Consider the following 24,285-nt stretch of genomic DNA (forward strand, 5'->3'; position numbering starts at 1 on the left):
TTGACTAGACAATATTAATACTGTTATATTACAATATATATAATATTACAGTGTTATTACTGTACTAATGTTATGGCTAACTGGTAATATTCTTGAAAAATCAGTTTGTTTGTTATCTAATAAATCTAATAAATAAAATAAATATGTTGTGATCAGTAGAAGACCTCTGATGACGACCCCCCCCCCCACACACACACACACACACACACACACACACACACACACACACACACACACACACACTTTAATATCAAATAACCACTTGAATAAATTTCATTTAAAGGAGGGATAATAAAAAATAAAAAAACATCACAAAATAAATGGAAACAGTCTGACAGTTTATTAATCATAAAATCCTTACATACGACATCACTGATTACTTTGATCCCCCAAGTATTTGTGGCACAACGAGTCAGCCTTCAGCATGTGGAGCTAAAGTGTGTTGGAGCTTTTCACTCTTTCTACCTTCAGCTGCAACTGTGGTTTAAATCAGGCCTAGAATGAAGACGATTATCTAAGATTATCCCTGAGTTTCCTCTCTGACGCGAGAACTGTTTAAAAGCTGGGCAGACGTCTCAGATTCTCTGCTCCAACTTCCAAACTTTTTCATGAAACTACTGTAGTACCCCATCACACCACACCAGAAGTCAACGGTTCAGGCAATGCGTCTTCACATTACCGCCTTCTGACTCTCATTAAGGCAGCCTGGATGGTTCTTTATTTACCTCAATTATTGAGGTAAATAACCTCAGGCTAGCGGTCATCAGGAGCACAGCACAGCTGCTGTCGTTACGAAAACCTTGCATTTCCGAAAAGGTATCTTCATAAGAGAACTGGAAAATATAAACATTTCAAGGCAAGTTTGAAAAAACAGAGTTAGATATGTTTAAAGGACAAATATGAAGATATAAAGGTTTGTTCAGGCAGTATTTTCATATATTATCGTCATAATCAGAAATCTCAATTTTGCACAATTTTTTTTTGCCAACATGTGATTATGGCAGCTGTTCCTATGGTCAAACTTTCATGGTTAATGGACCAATAGAAACTCTCCAAAATAATTAGAAAATACATTTTTACAATAAAAGTTTTATTAACCCACTTGTTCCCCCTGAATCCCCCCCACCCAAAACAAAAACTATAGCAATGCTCCTAGCAGAAGGGTAAAGACTTAACACACATCTCCTCCAAACATGCACACTTGGAGGAAAGTGCTGGGTCCCCAGCTACATCGCATCAGCTAACAGATGCTTTAAGAGTGATGAGGGGAAAGAGATTGTCATTAAAAGTTACAATTTTTTCCCTCCTTTAAGAAGTTGACATTTTGGATATACAAAGTTTTTCCGGACAGCGTCGAGATGTGAAAGTAAAGACGACCTTCGCTGTCACACAAAAACTGAGTCTGTAGAGTTTTTCCACTTTTTGGCAGAACATGAATCTGACCGTTGTTCCTTAATAGCTCCATCCAATCTTTTTAACACTGACTTCCATTGAAAGCTCAGAAGGTTTTTTCCTTCTCCTGTAAAGCTACCATTTTGGAGATACAAGGTTACTGACCGCATGACCACTACAATGTAATGCTTTTTCTAGCTTTTTAAAACAAAGCATCGCCTCAAATAAAAGTACTAGATGAAAAAAACAACAACAACAACAACATGTAAGTGATTGAATGATGGTATTTGTGGTTAATACAAGTCAAGGCTATATGGCAAGTTCAAGAATCCCTATGAAACCCTCATGTGCAAGTTTCAAGCAATCGTAAATTTCCTCAAAAGCACATTTAAAATCAACTAGACTCGAAACGTTGCATATTTAATCCTTCAGAGCCCTGGAATTATTATGTGAATGAAACCAACCAAGTAAGAAACAACCCCTCAAATTCCATAAAATCAATCATGGGTAAACACTGTCCGCGATGGCAGACTCCACACTCCACAGATCATCTAGATCTAGATCATCAATTCTACACACAAACTTTGATCGACAGCCCTTTACCAACACCACAAAAACCCTTTTTATGGCTTTGTTCACAGATAACATCAGCATTAACCTCACAGACTTAACCACACACACACACACACACACACACACACACACACACACACACACACACACACACACACACACACACACACACACACACACACTTCCCATTCTCAAGATTTCAGTCTCTATTGTATGAATGCAATAGGACATCATCCAGCTGATCCTGAAGACCATCTAGAGACCCTAAGATGTATAAGGCACAGACATTAAATTATAAATAATAATAATAATAATAATAATAATAATTTGATCATTATGGTATTTAAAGCATATATGGCCCTTTGAAGGCATCTACCTCATAACCCTTATGAGTACTTTAAAGGGGAATTCCATAAAATTGACAAAATTTCAGCATAATTAAATGATAAGCCGTCATGCAGGTCAGGCTTGGTGTCAAATGCTCCACTCTAAAGAAACCTACAGTGGTGGGTTTGGTTGGGTAAATAAAATGGCTATATTGGTGTGGTGGTCATGGTCACCCCTGGTCCCCATTCACCACAACTGTTGTTAAGGTTTCTTTATAACGAACCATTTCACACCAACCCCTCCCCTCCACCTCGGTTTACATCTCAGCCATTGAATTATGCAGAAATTTAAAAAAGGAAAAAAACACTGGTGGAATTCCATGTTATGTCAATGATATGACTCTAACTAGGCGTCTATAAACCTGATGAGAAACAGCCTGAACGTTTGTATATTTTGCCTTAAAGAAACCAGGCAATGAGGGCCATGTTCTAAGTCACATCCTCACTCAACTGCAGGGAGGAGGAAGCCTGCAGGAACCTCTTCTGTGCTGGGGCACTGCAGTGCAAAAGCTTGAACTTGTGAACAGAAACAGAAAGTCACAGAAAACAGTTTTTATATATATTGCTGGGGTTAATGGAAGTTCTGTAAACAGTTTGATTCACGGTAAAAAGTCCATGTCTCTGGAAGGCATACGGTACAGACTCGAAAGAACAGTGGAGAAGTAGAAGCTCACACTGAAGATAGCTCCTCAGGAAGGGAGCAGAAGACATGCCATCTGAATGCAGAGGTATGCAGAGCCCTTTGTGAGAACGTCAAATGTTAATAATAAAAAAAAAAAAAAGGCAAGAGCACTGAGAAGCTAGAGTAAAAAAAAAAACTGAATCGTAGGTTTGAGGTTATTAAAATGACAAAAAAATAATAATATTAATGCACCCAACACTGCTGATTCTACAGTACCAGCCAGTCAGCCCTGAATTGGGGCTGGACAGCAGAGATCATTCGTACTTCAGCGAACGCTGAGAACTTCCACTCTCCAATTATTACTTAGAAAGAAATACCTTACCAAGAAATGCTGAAGTGTACGGTAACATGCGGTGCGTAGGTTAACAGTATGATGCAGTCTGCATAAGATGAACTGGTCCTCACTTTGGGGGTCCGAGTATTCCTTACAAATGATCCCCACTGCCTCCCATGAACGTCCTGCCTACAGGCCTGCCCTGAATGCAGCAATGCCTACAACCAGACCAACCACTCCTCACCAAAAAGAGCACACACCAGCACTTTGGGAAGTGTGTCTAATGAGGTTCACTGTGAGAAATAATAATAATAATAATAATAATAATAATAATAAAGCTTATTGTGCAAATAAACAATAACAAGAAGGCGGCAAAAAAAAATTCTCAGTTTGGAGAGCCATGCTGCTGAACCCCTCCAGGGGGTTTAGTGTTGAGACCGCTGAGCCTTCAGGAAGCAGCACGGTGGTCAGGAAAGGCCCACCATGTGGTCAATCTGTCTCATGTACATGCTCTTCAGAGGTAGAGCATAGCGGCGCTCCTCAGGGATGCGTTCACACTAGAAGAGACATATGGAAATAATGGTCAGAAGTATGTTTTCCTCCGGCACTTTCAGGGTATGTTCATTCGTGTAGTTGGGTTCCCTCGGTCCAGACCAAGCAGAAAATGATACACTGCTAGATTTTAGTTCTGGTTTGCTTTGCGTTCATACAGACAGGAGTATAAAGCACCCTCTTCAATTATCGGCACCCCTGGTTAAGATGTGTTAAAAGTTCAATAGATTTAACTGTTCTTGCAGAAGCATCATCTCACACGGAACCTAGACTGGTTCTAGATTGATCCTAGATATTGCAGATTTTGCAGATTTCAACCCGTGCCCGTACACAGCTCTGCGGTTGGTTGGTTGGGTGGGTGGGTGGTTGGTTTAGATGACAGCGGCAGCATAGTGGACATGAGGTGGGCACTGAACCCACAACTAGGCCTGACAAGAACTAACTGATAATTGATACCGTGTGACTGGGTAAAATATTTGTGATGTTGATTCTTATGTAAACAAACATGCAAGTAAACACAACGACCAATATCGAGGTCAGCAAAAAAAAAAAAAAAAAAAAAAGTGGTCATGTCAAAATATTGTATGATAAGTTGATGATAATATTGGGACTGGCATACCCACAACTCTGTAATTGACCAACACTTAAGCCAAATTCCATCTGTATCACAAAAAAATGTCAAAAATGGTAAATATGGTTGTCTTTGTCTTTGGTTTAATTAAATAAAGAGCAGCAGATGATGAGTATAAATCACTGTATTCAGTACGGGAGAGTCTCTGAACAGCAGTTTATAAGAATCTGTCGCTACTGATGTTTTTATTCGGTGATTACATGTATCATAATAAATATTGTGTATCGTAAAAGAAAAAGTATACATTAAATATTGTGATATAGTATTTTTACCATATCACCCAGCCCTAGTCATAACCTTTTAAAACTGTACATTGTATTTATTTATTAAAATATGTTCTATTATCTGTGTATTAAAACATACAGAAGTTTGTCCTCTGTTGAGGTTTTGTCCTTATTTTGACCAGGTGTTTAAATTCCAGGCTTGTTATAACAGCAGCCATCACAGCTTCCCACATATTTAACACACCGAAAGTGTGAGTGATCAGCCCTTACCGGCAAAAAGTGTGTGGGTAGCATGTGGTCCATGTGGGCTTAAGCCTGGCTGAGGGCTGACCATTATGATCTCCCGATGTAATCACATTACTCCGGCACTGCGAGTGAGGTAATCTGATCCCTTCGGTTACTGCAGTCCTTAAAGCAGCATTATGAGAGAACTAGTATAATATTTGCTCTTATGCCCCCTCTACAGGTAGGGGGTGAATTGCTTTTGCACTACTGTAGTAACTACAAAATCGCACTTTGAGCGCCCCCTCATGGACAGCTGCTTCCATGCATTTCTGGACAAGCTGGGAGATCCAGAAGCAGCATCTGAAGGTAGAGAAGCATGTGGGCTGAGGCCATAATACTGCAGGATTTTACACTAATATGACTCTATGGGTTACGCAGCGTTACACAGTAGTTCTGGAGAGAGGTTCTTCTCCTACAGCTCCACCACCAAAGCTCCATAGTGCAGTAGCAGCAGCGCTCCGTCTGGCCCGGAGTGGGAATGACTGAGATGCTGTTCTCCTTGTTACTGTCAGGGGAGCATCAGAATGATCCTAAAGCTTCTATTTTAAGGTAAAAAAAAGGCAGACCTCTCTGCAATACTCTCTGCATATAAACTCAAAAGTAGTGCCTTAGGCTGTTTGCATGCTGTAGTTCTTACATTGCTGATATTGGCTGGAGGCTGCTTGGTGAGCTCCTTATTGGGTTCCTCACACGGATACTGCTCCTCCCAGCTTTTCTCCCTAAAGCGTGGGTCTATGGGCACCACATGGCCCTCTGTGGTGAAAATGTGTCGACTCCCAGACTTGTGCAGTGGGTTGTCTTCATCAAAGAGCTGCAGAAGGACAACACAAGCTCCTAAGCAAGAGGCAATAAATGTAAAAAAATAAGAGTATAAGACTATATGAAATTGCACAAACCAGGTAAAGGTATTTGCAGGTCTCGCTGAGGAAGAAACTCTCCATGCGATCTTCTTTGGACTTGTCCACCACGTGATGGAGGGTGGCGTAGCCACATCTGCAATTGGAAGGTCACATGTGTAAGATATACTAAACTAGAGCACAAATATATCTAGATCATTAAGAGGACTCCAGCTGTGCTCTATATATCTATATCTATATATATATATATAAAAATCCCTACTTGACTTTGGTATTCTGTTCAAGGCTCTGAAGGATGTCCATGCCGACATGAAGGTAGAAGGGATTCTTGGTGGCCTGTGGAAAAAGCAAGGAATTAATTGAACCATGTGTTTGTAGAAATATCGTTGCTGTCACGCAAAAATATTGCCTGGGATGAAGGGCTGCACAATATATCGTTTCAGCATGGTCATCGCAATGTGCACATGTGCAATAGGAACGTCACAAGACATGCAAGGTCATGCAAGACAAATGAAATCATACCCTTAATGCTACAATTAGCGTCACACTGTTCTCATTTTCCATGACCGATCTATCAGAGGTACATTTATATCTGTCTAGTTTCAATACACATAATGCATTATAATCATGACATGTTGAATCACTGACTTCTGGAGAAATGTGGTATAACTTCCTGTGTTTCTTAATATCACAATTTATATTGCATCAAAAAAGTATCGCAATGTCAGTTTTGTCCAATATTGTACAGCCCTACTGGGATGTCCCGATTAAGGTTTTTTAATAAGGATCTGATCAGAGTTTATTAATGACGACTATCAGCCAATACAATCCGATCTTTGTGTTTCTATGAATAATACAGCCCCACAACTTAAGGTAAAATGTGCTAATCTGCAAGAGTAAACAGCAGTAAAAGCACTATTTTTAGCACCCGTTTCTGTAATCAGACTAAATTCTAATCCGATTTACTTTGTTTGGAGCAACGACTGTTTTAAACTCTATAGTGTTCAATATCTTACAGTCCAGTCTGACTGACCCACCTGACCATTCAGCTCCCAGCTCTTTTACTACTCTGCAGTCAGATCACTTACTGCGTCTGTGCATTAGCATTAGCGCTAGACTCCTTCTCGATTCTGAATGCACCGTTCAGAGCTGGTTTAGAGCCATAGACAGGAGTGTGGTTCTCCCGCTGGTAGAACAGAGCATTTCCACTACAGTTCGGTTTCTAACCAGGCAGAATTCAGGAGTAAAGTCGGGATGAGAGGAACATTAGATCCTTTCAAATGGAGAAAATAGTATTGAAAATCTGTGTCGTTGTTCAAGTACAACCAAACTGGGAGTTTTTTGGCAGAGTGGAGAAGAACGGCAGAAATTAGACCAACATTTTCTGGAAGAGTGAAGCGTTTAGATCCTGCTCTTCTGACAGATTAACTCCTTCACTCTGTACCTGCAGCTCTGGGAGTCGTCTGCTGTTGCTGCGTCACAGCGTTTACAGCGAGGCTCTGAGCTAACGGTAAGCTGAAGAAGTTTTCCTCTTCCCCAAATGTTCTGCTCCACCTTAAATCATGCAGCAGCTGCGCTCTGCTGCTGAGATGTATGCACTGTAACTGTGGTGCTATTTAAGGTGGAATGGACAGTTAGCATTAGTACCAGCTTAAGCTTTTGTTTTGGCTGCTAACTGGTAACATCTCAGCACTTAGCAGTTCACATAAAGCTCGGTTTGGCTTTGCTCACCAAAACAAGGTCACAGGTGAACTCTGTCTGGGGTAGTTATTGAATAGTGAGACGTTGACAATCATGTCTATTATTGGGGCCTAGAGGATGCCAGATGGCGCTCTGACACAGCAAACCTAAAGATCGGAAGTGGATCAGAACCTTAAAAGCAGATATCCAATCCATACCCTACCCACCCCCTCTCATTCGAGACACTGAACCGGATCGAGACATGCCTACTTTTTACACTGACGTCCACTGAAAGTTCTCCTGTAGAGCTGACATGATATACACATTACCCAACAGATTAAGGGACAGACAGGACAGACTGAGAGACAGACGCTAATAAAGGAAAAGAGAAAGAGAGAAAGAGAGAGAGAGAGAGAGAGAGAGAGAGAGAGAGAGAGCGAGAGAGAGAAAGAGAGCAAGAGAGAAAGAGAGAAAGAGAGAAAGAGAGAGAGAGAGAGAGAGAGAGAAAGACAGAAAGAGAGAGAGAGAGAAAGACAGAAAGAGAGAGAGAGAGAGAGAAAAAGAGAGAAAGAGAGAGAGAGAGCGAGAGCGAGAGCGAGAGCGAAAGAAAGAGAGCGAGAGAGAGAGTGAGAGAGAGAGAGAATGAGAGAGAGAGAAATAGAGAGAGAAAGAAAGAGAGAGAGAGAGAAAGACAGAAAGAGAGAAAGAGAGAGAGAGAGAGAGAGAGAGAGAGGGTAACTGTACCTGATAGAGCAAGTATGTGGACTCTACCAGCTCTGGTCTTAAAGGGTAAAAAAGCACATCTGGGGCCTGCAGCTGCCAGTTGTACCTTTCGGGCAGTGCCCCAAACCGCCTCCAAATTGCATAGTAGAAAGCGTGCAGACAGATGGCGTTCTCCACATCTCCATTTAAAACCTGAAAAAAGAACCAGGACAGAACGACGACAGCTTTAGAAAGAGATCACCTTAGCTCTGGTTTTGAGACACAATCAGAGGAAACACTAAATCCAGTACTGCAACCGCAGGTGTGTCAAGCGACCAGAAAAACACTTACAGGAAAACAAAACAGCCGTTCAGGGAAACCGAGCTGTGACCACAACCATTTGCATTGCAAGGCAGACGGGAAAAAAAGCCCCATACCTGATTCATTTGCTTATAGCACTGAAACCTGGTGCTACTGAATCACTGCTGTGGATGGGGACAAAACCGACAGACAGACAGACAGACAGACAGACAGACAAGAGGACGCACCTGCAGGCCGGGAAAGAACGCCTGAAGAGAATCAATCCAAGTGTTCATGATCTGCCCATTGAACATGTTCACGTTCACATAGAGGGGAGGGTCCCCTTCTCCTTCATTGCAAGCCTCCCTCCTGCAGAAAACACACACACACACACACACACACACACACACACACACACACACACACACACACACAGCTACATTACCACTCAAAGGTTTTTAAAATCAATGGTTTTATGACCAGCTGTCACACAAAACCCCCCTGTACCTCAGTTTTTGACTTTTTAACAAAGAAAAAAATGTCATGATGAATCGACCAATAGAAACGCTGCAAAATCTTACATTAATTTCCAATGAAAGTTTTTTTGGGTTTTTTTTGTTTTCTTTCTTTTTTTTCTATTTTTTTATTCTCCTAAAGTTACCATTTTGGAGATACAAGGATTTACTGTGACACATGAAGTATTTTGTCACTAGCATGATAAAGTCCAACTTCAGCAGTTTACATTACAGATGGCCCGATCCAGGTGTTTTTTTTTGTTTGTTTTTTTTAATACGCTGGAATCAGATCAGAACATTCCTGGTTTAGATGGTCGTTAATCAATAGAAAGAAGCTGTTAAATAAAAATATTATATATGAAATTAATAAATATTCAAATAAATGCTCAGATCAACACAGCAGTAGATTGTGCTAAAATAGCAGCACAATTAAAAATAAATATTTAATATATTTGCTATAAATATCTCAAATACAGTTATTGATCTCCATTAAATTTATCAATATGAAAGAAAACTATAAAGACCCCTACTTATTACAGTGCTTTTTGATTGGATGGCAACTTATTGTGTCCCTCATATTATAGACATACAAAGATGTTCACACACACACACACACACACACATACACACACACACACACACACACACACACATACACACATACACACATACACACACACACACACACACACACACACATACGTGCGTACGTACCCTCTCCTCAGGTGGCTTTGAATGCTCTCATAAGCAGCTGTGAACATCCTGTAGTCCTCTTTCTCCCCAAAAAGGATGTAGGACTTGAGCAGGTACTCATAGAAAGAGTCCATGCCCGCGCCCAGGCCACTCTGCTTCCCCACCCACTGACCCGTCTGGATGTTCACCACGTTCCCTGAAACAGAGAGAAGCTTGTAAGGAACTGAAATACATCACTATATCCATATGATTAGATGCTTAATTAATCACAATAATGCAATATGTTTTCAATACATTCTATTTCTGTATGAGAGAAGAGTCCAGGACTTTACCCAGCAGCCCGGTCTCGTTGCTCCTAAGGTTCCAGAGAGCTCGGACAGCCCTCCTGGCCACCCACTCAAACGTGGAGTCTCCAATCAGACGGCTCAGGATGCCAAATTCCACCAGTAGAGAGCCAGCCCCCGCCGTACACGTCTCGTTAATGCTGTCGGGAGGCACGCCACTCTTCAGATTTACCTGTGATTTAATCAAATTACACAAATTACACAACTTAAAGAGAGAAAAACAGATTAGTAAAATATTCGTTATGTCTGTAAAAAGATGAGGAAACCACAGTTTAATATAAGTAAAACAGTAAACACAAGAAGGCCAGCACAAAATGTTTTATAAAAAGTAAATTAGTATGATTTTTTACCCTGAAATGATGCTTTAAAAAAAATAACAATAATAATTAAAAAAAAAAAGAATTAAATAATAATTAAATATAACTGCCAATAACATACATGCACAGTTTTGGCCAATATAATACACACAAAAAAATATTTATAATATTAATTATAACTGTGCATGTATGTTATTGGCAGTTATATTCAATTATTATTAATTTATTTTTTAAGCACATTATATATATATATATATATATATATATATATATATATATATATATATATATATATATATATATAAATAAATAACTAAATAAAAAAATACCTAAATAATTAATAAATATAACTTCCAATATAATTATTATTATTATTATTTTATTTTATTTTATTTCACATTTGTGCATTAAATTAGTTTATTCTTTTATGGCGAATATTTTCTTGAATACCCAAAAAATCCAATCCAACCACAGTAAGGTAACCTAATTCTGGCTATTGTGGGGCCAATATCTGTTTTGTAGAAATATCTGCCAAACTCAATTCTGACAACAACAGATACACATTTATAAAATGTAGAAACTGGGACTAAAGACACCTGGAATAGCAGAAATATCAGTTATTTCTGTATGGTTACAAATGCAGCAAAATGAATTACATGCAGGTATTTTAGTCCAGCATCGCCTAAACACTCAGTCTTCAGCAGTTCCATAAACTGACAATTAATTGACAGATCAGTGATCGGACTCGATCATTGTGCACATCACGGCTTCTAAGATTTGCACAATAGATGATCTGGTCAATAAGCTATTCAAAAATAATGATCCTAAGGAGATCATAAGGCCTTTCCTCCATGCACAGATAGGTCACCTGACAACACATCAGGGGCGGAAGAAAATCAATATATTGGGTTAGTATTAGTATAGTTAGAATATTACTATATTAGTGATGTGTTTTGCAATACTGTATTGATTCTCAAACACACAGTATTGATTATTACCGAATAGCTAGTGCATTTAGTGTTGTATCCTGTCTTCAGAACCCACTGACTGCATGAAAGGTTTTTAATTCATATAAAAGTGTATTTTTATGCTAGGACAGTTTTCCTAAACGTTTAATAAAAATAAACAAATAATACATATACATAAACAATAATCTAGAGAGCTGACCCTGGGGTACGGGATGCCAGTGCTGGTATTCTCAAAGGCAGGCAGCAGCCGGACGGCCAGGTCATGGGCCAGATGTAGCAGCTCGTTATCATAATCGTCCAGCCCTATGTCTCCAAAGGGGTGCTGAGGATCAGTCAGAAGAATGTGTGCGGAGATTAGACTTCCCAGGATTCTGAAAGGAGAAGACAGAACTGGTCATAAACAGAAAAACAACAGAAAGGAAACTGTGGAAAATTCCTTCTGTTTGGGCTCCCCCTTTGAGCCATCGATAAAGGACACATTTTCTGGACAAGCTGAGAAGTACAGAACCAGCAGTAGCATGTGGACTGACATGGTACAGTACATCATTACCAGATTACATACAAACTTGACTCGGGTTACGCAGTTCTCACAAGCGTTGTGCTGCTGGCTTCTCCAAAGTTACATACTGCAGTTACCCTGGAGTAGCAGCAGCAGCAGCTTCGCTATTATTTTAGGATGCACCGATTTGATACTAGGATCAGATATCGGTCCCAATACTAACACAATTAGCTGGATCAGGTATCAGATTTCAATTTTAACAGATTTTAATCCCAGTCGCTGTTTTTAAAAGCCACAGCTTTGCTGTTTCTATTGATTTTCAGCAATAGAGAGAGAGAGAGAGAGAGAGAGAGAGAGAGAGAGAGAGAGAGAGAGAGACCAGAGCCGATCTGTTTGGCTGGAGACTCCGGACACCCCTTCTATATTAGGAGAACTGAGAAGGGGGAGCTGCTAGCTACTACAGACTTTGAATTTCAGAATTAAAGTCCTGAGCCCAGGACAGCACTTTGCCGAGGTGCAGCACAGTTATTAATTTTAGAGAAATTTAGCGCAATTCAGTTCATTTCTATCTGGGTTCATTTGTTATAGTTTATTTAATAAATTTAGTAAAATAAGGATTACGTCAATCCTGACGCCTTAAGACTTTCCCACGTGGTGAGGTGTATGGTTTATTAATTCAAACAATGGTATCGGATCAGTATCGGACGATACGCAAAGTTTATGTATCGTATCGGAGCAGAACAAGTCGGATCGGTGCATCCTTACTGTTGGATCATCACAATGATTCTGAAGGTGTTATTTTAAAGCTAAAAATGCTACACATTGTTGCGTTAATGTGAGTTTCTGCCAGGTCGGATTCCAAGTGAAGCGATTAACTTCAAGTATGCAAGCATCTCTCAGCAACTGTCCATGATGGAACTAGACCAAGCTCCCCTGTGGCAGCTCTAATAACCTCTCCACAGGAAGAGAAATCCAAAGCCAGCCTCTGCTGGTTAAATTCACTATAAACAACCTAGATTAACCCTGATGAACTCCTTAACTGTCATACAGTACTGTGAGCTCCTTATCTGGGTGGCTCTCCATCACTGTGTTCAATAAAACATCTCCAACGCTCTCCTCATGGAGTCTAGTATCATCAGGGGCAGTGGTGGCTCAGCGGTTAGAGCGCCGGGATATCGATAACAGGGTTGTGGGTTCGATTCCCGGGCTCGGCAAGCTGCCACTGTTGGGCCCTTGAGCAAGGCCCTTTACCCTCTCTGCTCCCCGGGCGCTGGAGTTGGCTGCCCACCGCTCTGGGTGTGTGTGTGTACTCACTGCCCCTAACACGTGTGTGTGTGTGAGTGTGTGTTCACTACCAGATGGGTTAAATGCGGAGGACACATTTCGCTGTACAGTCCACACTGTACAGTGACGAATACGTGCACCTTTATCCTTTATCCTTTTTCTTATAATCAGCATCCTTCTAAAATAAGACCATTTATGAAGTGATCCAGGAACAGTGGACACAGGATGCTGTACCTGATGTTGGCCTCAAATACTTGTACAGTGGAATCCTTGTCGAAGGAGACTGTGTCAATCACCAGTTTGACGGCGCGATGAAACTCGGACACATTTCCAAGCACCTGCAGAGAGAAAGAACACACACACACACACACACACACACACACACACACACACACACACACACACACACACACACTTACATTGAAGGCATTTAGCAGACTCTCTTATTCAGAGCGACTTCCTAAAGTACTACATTGTTTACCCTTAGCTAGTTTGTATTGCTAGGATCCAGAAGATCCCTCCAAGCTCAGATACTACTAAATACAGAGGTCAGTATGGAGACACACTACTCTACATACTCTACATAAGAGGAGGGTCTTCAGTCTGGGTTTGAAGACAGCGAGCGTTGGACTCTGCTGTTCGGACACCCAGGGGTAGTTCGTTCCTGTCTGGACGTTCGTCTTCCGTGTATCTTAAAAGGATCACGCGTCGAGCCGAGCCGTACTTGAAGCTGGAAGGGCTCTGGGTACGGCTTTTTTGACCATTGCCATCAAGTACAGAGGGGCTGGCTGGTCCAGTCTTGGCTTTGTAGGCCAGCGTCAGGGTTTTGAATCTGATGAGGGCAGCAGCTACAGGAAGCCACTGAAGAGTAGCAGAAGAGGAGGAGCTGAACTTAGAAACGTTGAAGACGACCCGTGCCGCTGTGTTCTGGATTAACTCCAGGGGCCTGATGGTGCGCAGAGGAAGATCAGACCTTACATCAGACCTTACTGACTACCATCCCACAACAGAAGCCCGATGTATGCATGTATGATTATTTTGGAAGTGTCAGCTCATGTTCAGTTCAGTTTGGCCCAACTGCTCCACATTCAGCCATTGAGAGCAATCAGATACAGCCTTGCGTCTAATCCCTTTAAATGTTTTATGGCTCGAGCTTGGATGAAGGCATCAAGAGTTAGCCTGCCTGTAGTACGTTTCCAGTGCACCAAATCAAATCAAAATCAGATCACGTTTATTGTCACGTCACATTACACAGGTGTGAAGGTGTGTCGTCCCTCATGGTAGTAAATATATTTCTAAAGGTGCTATTTACACAAAGTTCTCACCAGATGTCGATAACAGCCCATCCAATCCACACATGCAAAGAAATCCAACCATAGATGTTCATAAATTATTAAAGTTAGGTGTAATAATAAGAAAGAACACAGGGAAAAAACTATGAGGTATGAAGAAAGAGGTGCAACAAAAATAAATAAATAAATAGATAAATAGATAAATAAATAGAAATAAATAGACATCAGCTGAAATCTCAGTAATTAGAAAGCAATCCTGCCACTTAGTGCAAATTAAGATCAGCCGTTTTAACTGATGGCCTATAAAAAGGTCTCTCGTTACCAAGGTGCCACACAACTACCGAAGGTTCCAGCGAGCATGGTTGGGGCCATAATCCTGAAGTGCAAAGAACATCATGTGACCATAAACCGGCCACCACCAGGTGCTCCCCGCAGGATTTCAGACAGAGGAGTGAAAAGATCGATCAGAGGACTTGCCCAAGAGCCAAGGAGCATCTGAGGAGAGCTACAGAAAGGCCTGGAATCAGCAGCTACAAGTAATGCACTTAACCAACCAGCCAACGCTCACCAGACGAGACTCCACTGCTGAAGAAAGAACATGCTGAAGAGAAATGCTGTAAAATACTGAGAGAATACAGTCTGGTCAAATGAGACCATCCGAATTGAACTCTTCGGATGCTGTAATAATACACACCATGTTTGGAGGGCAAACGGCACTGCATATCGCTCCAAAGGCATCGTACCAACTGTGAAGTTTGGAGGTGGGAACATCCTGGTGTGGGGCTGTTTTTTAGAGCAGAGGCACTGGCACGCTTTATATAACTAAAGGAAGGATGAATGGACAAATGTACCGAGACATTCTTGATAAAGATCTGCTGTCTGCAAAACAATGATCCCAAATACACGGCCAAGGAAGCTCTCAACTGGTTTCAGAGAAAGAAAAAAAGCTGCTAGAACGGCCCAGCCGATCACCTGACCTGAACTTAATAGAAAATCTATGGAAGGAACTAAAGCTCAGAGTTCATAGAAGGAGCCCACAGACGCTTCAGGATTTAAAGAGTGTGTGTTTAAGAATGTGCCAAAATCACACCTGAGCAATGCATGCAATTGGTTTTTCTCCCATACAGGGCAAAGTGTTCACCAACAAAGGCTTTTGTATTAAATAAAGGTCAGTAAACATGTTCAGCACTTTTCCCCTGTGTCATTTCTCACTATTACACATCTACTTCATTTACACTATTTACACTTTACTGTGCATCTGCACTTCTGGACACTACTGTCATTTTACTTTAAAACCAATATATAAACATATTTATTCAGTATATTCATTTTCTGTCTGCTTCATTACTTAAACTACACACACATGTTTACACATGTTCAGGGAACAGAGGTCCCTCAATGTAAAAATACTATGTGCAATACCCCCCCCCCTCCACATGTGCAATTAAGAGTCATTTGCAATAATCTGTAAATAATACTGTTATTGCTTTTTTTAAATACTTTTATTTATATTGTGTATATAGTGTAAATTATTTATCTACATTTTTATTTTTATTTTTTGCAACTGAGTGTCTTGCTATCCCTTTCTGCTGTAACACTGAGAATTTAATATAATAAAGTATTATCTTATCATATTCTTTATAACTGCACTGCCTTTCTTCCCCGGTTGGTTTCAAATGTATATATTATTTATATTTTATTCTACTTATTGTTACTGTTTGGAATTATTGTATAGTGCAATAGCTACTGCCTGCATAATTTCCTTGGATATTAATTGCCTGTACCGATCTGGTAATGAGATGCAATGGAAAGGGAGGTCTCTACAGATTCAGGAAATATTTTAACCGTATTTCTGAGCTGTACTATCACAAAGATATTATTAGAAACATCGAGAAACCTCGAATTTGAAGTGTCGGTGCGTTTCGTAGACTCTAGGGGGTTAAGACACTTGTCTTTAGATCTATGGGACTAATGTGCATAGGGTTTGTGTCATAGGCTCCACTTACCAACAGAGTATCCAGAGTGTCGATAAGCGTCAGGGAGTAGTTTCCAAGCACGTCGTTAATGTTGATGTTCGACCTGAAAAGTGAACACATTACATGTGAGTGAAATCCTCGAACGATAGAACAGATCTAAGCTCTACATGGCAACACCATGTGGCCTGGATTCCAGCAGCGTTTTGCAACACGCTTACTCAACCCGGCAATCAACAGGTGAATCGAATCAGGAGAGCTTAAGCAAGGAAAGAAACAACACCGTACAGGAATTCTGGCCCTCTCTACGACTAGGAGTTCCTCACCCAGGATTTACACCATTACAGTAACCTGCAATGTAGGGAAAAGCAGATTTTCCCAGTTCACTTAAAACTCCTGTACAGCTTTGTGATTGGTCACAAATCTTTCACAGCATTTCTGCTGGGATAAAGGTGTGGACTTGGTCCGGCCGTCCCAAAAACGTAGAATTCCTCCCACTTTAACCATTTCTAAGTAGACTTACTTACTTAGCATACCTAGGGTCATTGTCATGCTGCATGGCCCTGCTGCATTGTCTTTGCTGGTACAATCAAGAATTCAAAAGGTCCATTAATAATGGCAAATGTAAGTAAAGGCAGATTAGTTAGATTTAGTCAAACATTCTGTACTGCTTTGTGATTGGTCACACCTCTTTTAGAGCATTACTATTAAGTTAAGGTGTTGACTTTGCCAAAATGTTAAATTTCCCCACTAACCATTACTTTGTAGATGTACTTGTGTGCTTAGGGTCATCATCTTGCTACATGACCCACTTACTCAGAAAGCTTCAGTTCATGGAGAGATACCATAACACAGGGGTGCGATAAGGGGGTGGGTATAGGATGTTTCTAAAGGCCTGTGTTTGACAACATCCCTATATATGCATTGAGTATTTTGCCAGAATTGTTAAGAGTTGTGAGCCCCATTTAATATCTTTTCATTAGCCCAAAATCACTGGTACAGTCCCTACATCCTGACATCCTCCTGCAGAATTTGATGGTACACTCCAGAATTCATATGTAATAATAAGCTGTCAATAATCATAAGCTGCCCTGGACCTAAGGCAGCAAAGCGCCCCCTAGCCATGATACTGCCCCCGCCATGCTAAACAGGTGGAGCGAGGTTCGGTTTCAGCCAAAAATATCACTTTTCACTTAAACCAAAAACTTCTATTTCAGATTTATTCGTCCACAGAAGAGTTTCCAACTGGCTCCTGGCTTATCCATGTGGTCCTGAGCAAGCTTCAGACGAGCAGCAGTCTTCTTTTAGACGAGCATGGACTTCCTCCTTGCTATCCTGCCATGCACACCATTTGTGTTGAATGCCTGCCTGATGGCAGACTAAAAAACACTGAAGTTCTCAACGCAAGAGAGGACAGTGGGTCCTTATTATGTTCCTCTGGGGTTCTTTGAGACGTCCAGTAATATCATTCACCTCACCACTCCTCAGGAGTGGATCAATGGTGCTGAATTTCCTTTCCATTTGTACACCATCTGCCTCGCAGTGGACCGCTGGAGGCCAGTTGGAACCATTCAGAAATGGGTTTGAAACTTTTTCCAGCCTGATGAGCTTCAATAACTCTTCCTGGGGTCCGCAGGAATCTTCGTCGGCAAGGCATGTCAGTCATGAGAAGGCCTCACATCTGAAGGCTATCTTCTTGGTTGGAACACTTGACTTCACTAACCCGAACACTCTACTTCTAGGGGTTACAAACTTTTTTTGATAAAAATAATCAATTTTGCTTAATTTTGCTCAATTAATGCATGAACTATTAATTTTGTGTCATTTGTTTAATTGGGTTATTATACTATATCTAGTCTTTAGAGATTAGATGAAGATTCATATCAAAGTTGTACAGAACCCAGCAATTAACAGGTGAGTTCACCTGAGGTCACCTCTTTTCCACAGCATTTCTGTTGGGATAAAGGTGTGGACTTGGCCCGGCCGTCCCAAAACGTAGAATTCCTCCCACCAAAATGATGCCATGCATTACTCTCACCTGTAGAACACCTTCACTGAGACATGGATTTAGGCTACTCCGTCCACTGGTGGACCTGATAAAATTTCAGCTGATGTTTAAATGGAGAAACACAAAAATGGAGGGCTCCCAAACTTTCTAACAGCACTGCAAGTCATATCTTGAGTTTCTACAGTCATTATGTATAACACCTTTACTGGAACCTGGATTTAGGCTACTCAGTTCACTGATTACAATCTGTTTAGCCCATGTTTACCCACATCACCACACCTGTAATTTACTGTACTGTGGCTTTACAGATGTGCACTGTGCTCTCAAGCACTGCCAACCTCACACCTGATTGCTAATTAAACTAACTCATCCTCATCCAAGGTTCACATACTTTTTCTTTTATAAATATATTCAATGTTGGATCCTTTTGCTCAATATTATATATATATATATATATATATATATATATATATATATATTATTTTTCATAATTTGTTTAACTGCCTTCTATTAGTTTAAGACCTGATGATATTTCAGCTGAAGTTTATGCAGAAATACAGAAATACAAAAATGGAGGACTCCCAAACTTTCTAACAGCACTGCAAGTCATATCTTGAGTTTCTACAGTCATTTTGTATAACACCTTTACTGGAACCTGGATTTAGGCCACTTGGGCTACTAGCTACTGTATGTTTAGCCCATGATTATCAATCACCACACCTGTAATTCAGTGTACTGTGGCTTTACAGATGTGCACTGTGCTCTCAAGCACTGCCAACCTCACACCTGATTGCTAATTAAACAAACTCATCCTCATCCAAGGTTCACATACTTTTTCTTTTATAAATATATTCAATGTTGGATCATTTTGCTCAGTAAATAATTGTTTAAAGGATTATTCTGCATCATTTGTTTAGTTCTAGGACTTGTGATGAAGACCTAATGACATTTCAGCAGACGTTTTTTCCCCCCAAACTTTCTAACAGCACCGCTATAGTCATTACCTTGAGCTTCTACAGTCATTACGTATAACACCTTTACTGGAACCTGGATTTAGGCTACTCAGTCCACTGGTTACAGTATGTTTACCCACATCACCACACCTGTAATTCAGTGTACTGTGGCTTTACAGATGTGCACTGGGACTCAAGCACTGCCAACCTCACACCTGATAGCTAATGAATGAACTCATCCTCCCAAAAGTTCACATACTTTTTTTGGATAAATATATTTATCAAATATATTCTGTATCATTTGTTTAGTTCTAGGACTTGTGATGAAGACCTGATGACATTTCAGAGAAAGTTTTTTTTCCCCAACACCCCCCCCCCAGCTATATATATATATATATATATATTCAACGGATTATTTTGCATCATTTGACCTGATGATATTTCAGCTAAAGTTTATGCAGAAATACAAAAATGGAGGGTTTCCAAACTTTCTAACAGCACCGCTATAGTCATTACCTTGAGCTTCTACAGTCATTACGTATAACACCTTTACTGGAACCTGGATTTAGGCTACTCAGTCCACTAGCTACAGTATGTTTAGCCCATGTTTACCCACATCACCACACCTGTAATTCAGTGTACTGCGGCTTTACAGATGTGCGCTGTGCTCTCAAGCACTGCCAACCTCACACCTGATTGCTAATTAAACTAACTCATCCTCCCAAAAGTTCACATAATTTTTTTGATAAATATATTCAATGTTGGACCATTTTGCTGTATATATATATATTTATTTATTTATTTATTTATTTATTTTCCAATGGATTATTTTGCATCATTTGACCTGATGACATTTCAGCTAAAGTTTATGCAGAAATGCAAAAATGGAGGGTTTCCAAACTTTCTAACAGCACCGCTACAGTCATTACGTATAACACCTTTACTGGAACCTGGATTTAGGCTATTCAGTCCACTAGCTACAGTATGTTTAGCCCATGTTTACCCACATCACCACACCTGTAATTCAGTGTACTGTGGCTTTACAGATGTGCACTGTGCTCTCAAGCACTGCCAACCTCACACCTGATTGTTAATTAAACTAACTCATCCTCATCCAAGGTTCACATACTTTTTCTTTTATAAATATATTCAATGTTGGATCATTTTGCTCAGTAAATAATTGTTTAAAGGATTATTCTGCATCATTTGTTTAGTTCTAGGACTTGTGATGAAGACCTAATGACATTTCAGCAGACGTTTTTTTCCCCCCAAACTTTCTAACAGCACCGCTATAGTCATTACCTTGAGCTTCTACAGTCATTACGTATAACACCTTTACTGGAACCTGGATTTAGGCTACTCAGTCCACTGGTTACAGTATGTTTACCCACATCACCACACCTGTAATTCAGTGTACTGCGGCTTTACAGATGTGCACTGGGTCTCAAGCACTGCCAACCTCACACATGATAGCTAATGAATGAACCCATCCTCCCAAAAGTTCACATAATTTTTTTTTTATAAATATATTTAATGCTGTATTATTTAGCTCAGTAAATAATTGTTAAAAGGATTATTCTGCATCATTTGTTTAGTTCTAGGACTTGTGATGAAGACCTGATGACATTTCCCCAGTCATTATGTAGAACACCTCTACTGGGACATGGATTTGGGCTACTCAGTCCACTAGCTACAGTATGAGCTCATGTTTACCCACATCACCACACCTGTAATTCAGTGTACTGTGGCTACCACTGCAGTTACTCATTCCAGCCCAGGGAGGCCAAAGGGAGGTCAGGCAGCTTCAGGGGCTCCAAAATGAATGAGGCTCCGTTCCACCTTAAATGCTGCAGCAATTTCCACCCCGGCGCTGCGCAGGAACCACTAACCTCCGCATTATTTAAGGTGGACTGGGAAATTGCGATCAGCTTAAGCAGGAGGTCAGTAGCTAAGACAAAAAAACTAAAGTACTGGGAGTGACCTACGGGTTGAGAATGTCTGGTCCTCTGCCTTCGCAGTCAATGGGGTTGAGCTCATCCTCTGGAAAGGCGTATTTCATGTAGTTGTCGTATCCAAAGTAGAACATGTCCTTTGCCATCCTCCTCATCCTGATCTTAAGCGCGTCGGGGAAGGAGCTGTATTTCTTATCGTACTCGTCTCTGCCATCCTTGAAGAAGCTGAGATAAGACTTCTTAGGCGTGCTGGCACTGACTTTCGAGCACGTCCCGTCGTTGTGGCCCCCGTGCGCGTACAGGCGCCGAGACCATGCGTTATTACGCGCGGCCGCCGAACCCCCATGCCCGGGCCCGGGCTCGAACTCGGGCTCCGGGTGGGTTCTAGGCAAGTTGAAGCTGAAGTGGATCGGGAAGTTAAAGCCCCAGCTCGGTCCCAGTCCGAAGGCGAGCCACAGGACGCAGTTGAGGGCCACGCGTAATACCAGGATACCCACTACTATCGACCGCCATTGCATCTTTGCTTTTGACGGCTGTCAAAGTCATCATTTGCGTGGACGACGGTTTACCGAGCGCACAGAAACACACACGACATTACGGGTCGATCATTCACTCCGTCTTCCTCTTCTTCCTCCTCCTCCTCCTCCTCCTCCTCTCTGTTTTCATTAGCAGTTCCTGTCAACAAACCCCTCCTCCCCGGCTCCCGGCTCTGATTGGACGCCGGCGGCGCTACGATGGCGGCTATTGGCTGGCGCCGCTGTCACTCAGGAGGGCAGGCCGGCGCTGATGGCGTGGCGCGCTGCGCGTTAAAGCGACAGTCGACCAATCAGAGAGACACAGGTGGTTTACGCCTCACACGCCTCACCTCTGGCGACCTCTAGGGCCGGTTACGCGTACAGACACACAGCAGGGCATTTCTTTACTGCCTATAACGCAGCTATTTACTAAAGATTTGTTTGTGTGTAAAAAACACATTATAGATCAGCAAATATCAGCACCATAAAAATAATATAATATAATATAATATAATATAATATAATATAATCTATAGCACATTTCAAGTCAAGTCAAGTGGGTTTTTATTGTCATTTCAACAACATACAGTGTACACAGTGAAACGACCATGGTGCAACATAGACACAGTGCATATATATAAATAAATACCTGTATACGTACGTATATATATATATATATATGTGGTTGGTGTGGCGTTGGTGTGGGAGACTGGGGTTCGATTCCCGGTCTGGGTGACTATGCTGCGCTACACCAATAAGAGTCCTTGGGCAAGACTCCTAACACTACATTGGCTCTCTGACCTCTGTAATACGAGTAACCGCGTAAGTCGCTCTGGATAAGAGCGTCTGCTAAATGCCATAAATGTAAATGTATAAACAATATAATATATATATATATACAAACCGGATTCCAAAATTCCAAAAAAGTTGGGACACTAAACAAATTGTGAATAAAAACTGAATGCAATGATGTGGAGATGGCAAATGTCAATATTTTATTCGTAATAGAACATAGATGACAGATCAAAAGTTTAATCTGAGTAAATGTATCATTTTAAAGGAGAAATATGTTGATTCAAAATTTCATGGCGTCAACAAATCCCAAAAAAGTTGGGACAAGTAGCAATAAGTGGCTGGAAAAAGGAAATTGAGCATATAACGAACAGCTGGAAGACCAATTAACACTAATTAGGTCAATTGACAACATGATTGGGTATAAAAAGAGCTTCTCAGAGTGTCAGTGTCTCTCTGAAGCCAAGATGGTAAGAGGATCACCAAAGATAGAAAGATAGTGCAGCAACACCAGAATGGTGTTACCCAGCGTAAAATAGCAAAGACTTTTAAGTTCTCATCATCAGCCGTGCTTAACATCATCTAAGGGTCAAGGCCGTACTGGATGCTCGTGATCTCCGGGCCCTTAAACATCACTGCACCTCAGACAGGAACGCCACTGTCAAGGAAATAACAGAATGGGCTCAGGAATACTTCCAGAAATCATTGTCAGTGAACACAATCCACCGTGCTGTCCGCCGTTGCCAGCTGAAACGCTACAGTGCAAAGATGAAGCCATTTCTAAGCAAGCTCCACAAGCTCAGACGTTTGCACTGGGCCAGGGGTCTTTTAAAATGGAGTGTGATCTTTCACCTATAGAGAACATTTGGCGCATCATAAAGAGGAAGGTGCGACAAAGAAGGCCCAAGACGATTGAACAGTTAGAGGCCTGTATTAGACATGAATGGGAGAGCATTCCTATGTCTAAACTTGAGAAACTGCTCTCCTCTGTACCCAGATGTCTGTTGAGTGTTGTAAGAAGAAGGGGGGAGGCCACACAGTGGTAAAAATGGCCTTGTCCCAACTTTTTTGGGATTTGTTGATGCCATGAAATTTTGAATCAACATATTTCTCCTTTAAAATGTTACATTTACTCAGATTAAACTTTTGATCTGTCATCTATGTTCTATTATGAATAAAATATTGACATTTGCCATCTCCACATCATTGCATTCAGTTTTTATTCACAATTTGTTTAGTGTCCCAACTTTTTTGGAATCCGGTTTGTGTGTGTGTACATATATATATATATATATATATATATATATATATATATATATATATATATATATATATATATACACACACATACATAGGACACTGGGCGTCCATCGTGCTTAGGATGTTGTGGCCGAGGGGGCTCAAGCAGGCCTAAGCAACTTGTAAGACCATAGCAATGTATGTGTGTGAGGGTGGAAGAGTGGGAGGGACATAAAAACCTATAAAACATAGCACTACATATAATAGTATCTGTAGTATATGAGTATATTGTCTTACTTAGCTAGTCTGTGTGGCCAAATTATCATCCTTTAAGCTTTCATTTTCATCACAATATCAAAAACGGACGCTTCTTTTGACACATTTTAGTCCCCCTGGTCTGCGT

At 40.9% G+C, this 24,285-nt stretch overlaps 1 protein-coding gene across 1 annotated transcript; it reads right to left on the reverse strand.

The window, feature by feature from the left end:
• Positions 1–321: 321 nt before the first annotated feature.
• edem1 (ER degradation enhancer, mannosidase alpha-like 1) lies at positions 322–21,953 on the reverse strand. Its single transcript, XM_072684897.1, has 12 exons — positions 21,370–21,953; positions 16,457–16,529; positions 13,393–13,496; positions 11,575–11,746; positions 10,079–10,262; positions 9,768–9,942; positions 8,787–8,907; positions 8,281–8,451; positions 6,119–6,192; positions 5,896–5,992; positions 5,637–5,810; positions 322–3,864 (listed from the first exon to the last, which is right to left on the reverse strand). Exons 1-12 carry the CDS (start codon positions 21,852–21,854, stop codon positions 3,775–3,777), a joined length of 1,920 nt encoding a protein of 639 aa, XP_072540998.1. The 5' UTR covers positions 21,855–21,953; the 3' UTR covers positions 322–3,774.
• Between the last annotated feature and the right edge of the window lie 2,332 nt (positions 21,954–24,285).

The sequence above is a fragment of the Salminus brasiliensis genome, chromosome 7 (genome assembly GCF_030463535.1).
Source record: "Salminus brasiliensis chromosome 7, fSalBra1.hap2, whole genome shotgun sequence".
NCBI lineage: Eukaryota > Metazoa > Chordata > Actinopteri > Characiformes > Bryconidae > Salminus > Salminus brasiliensis.

Coding starts and splice junctions, on each gene's coding strand:
- edem1 (XM_072684897.1), bottom strand. CDS start 21,854: ATGCAATGGCGGTCGATAGTAGTGGGTATCCTGGTATTACGCGTGGCC. Junction 9,943..10,078: donor CAACGAGACCGGGCTGCTGG/GTAAAGTCCTGG, acceptor TCTCTGTTTCAG/GGAACGTGGTGAACATCCAG. Junction 8,908..9,767: donor CAAAGCCACCTGAGGAGAGG/GTACGTACGCAC, acceptor TGTTTTCTGCAG/GAGGGAGGCTTGCAATGAAG.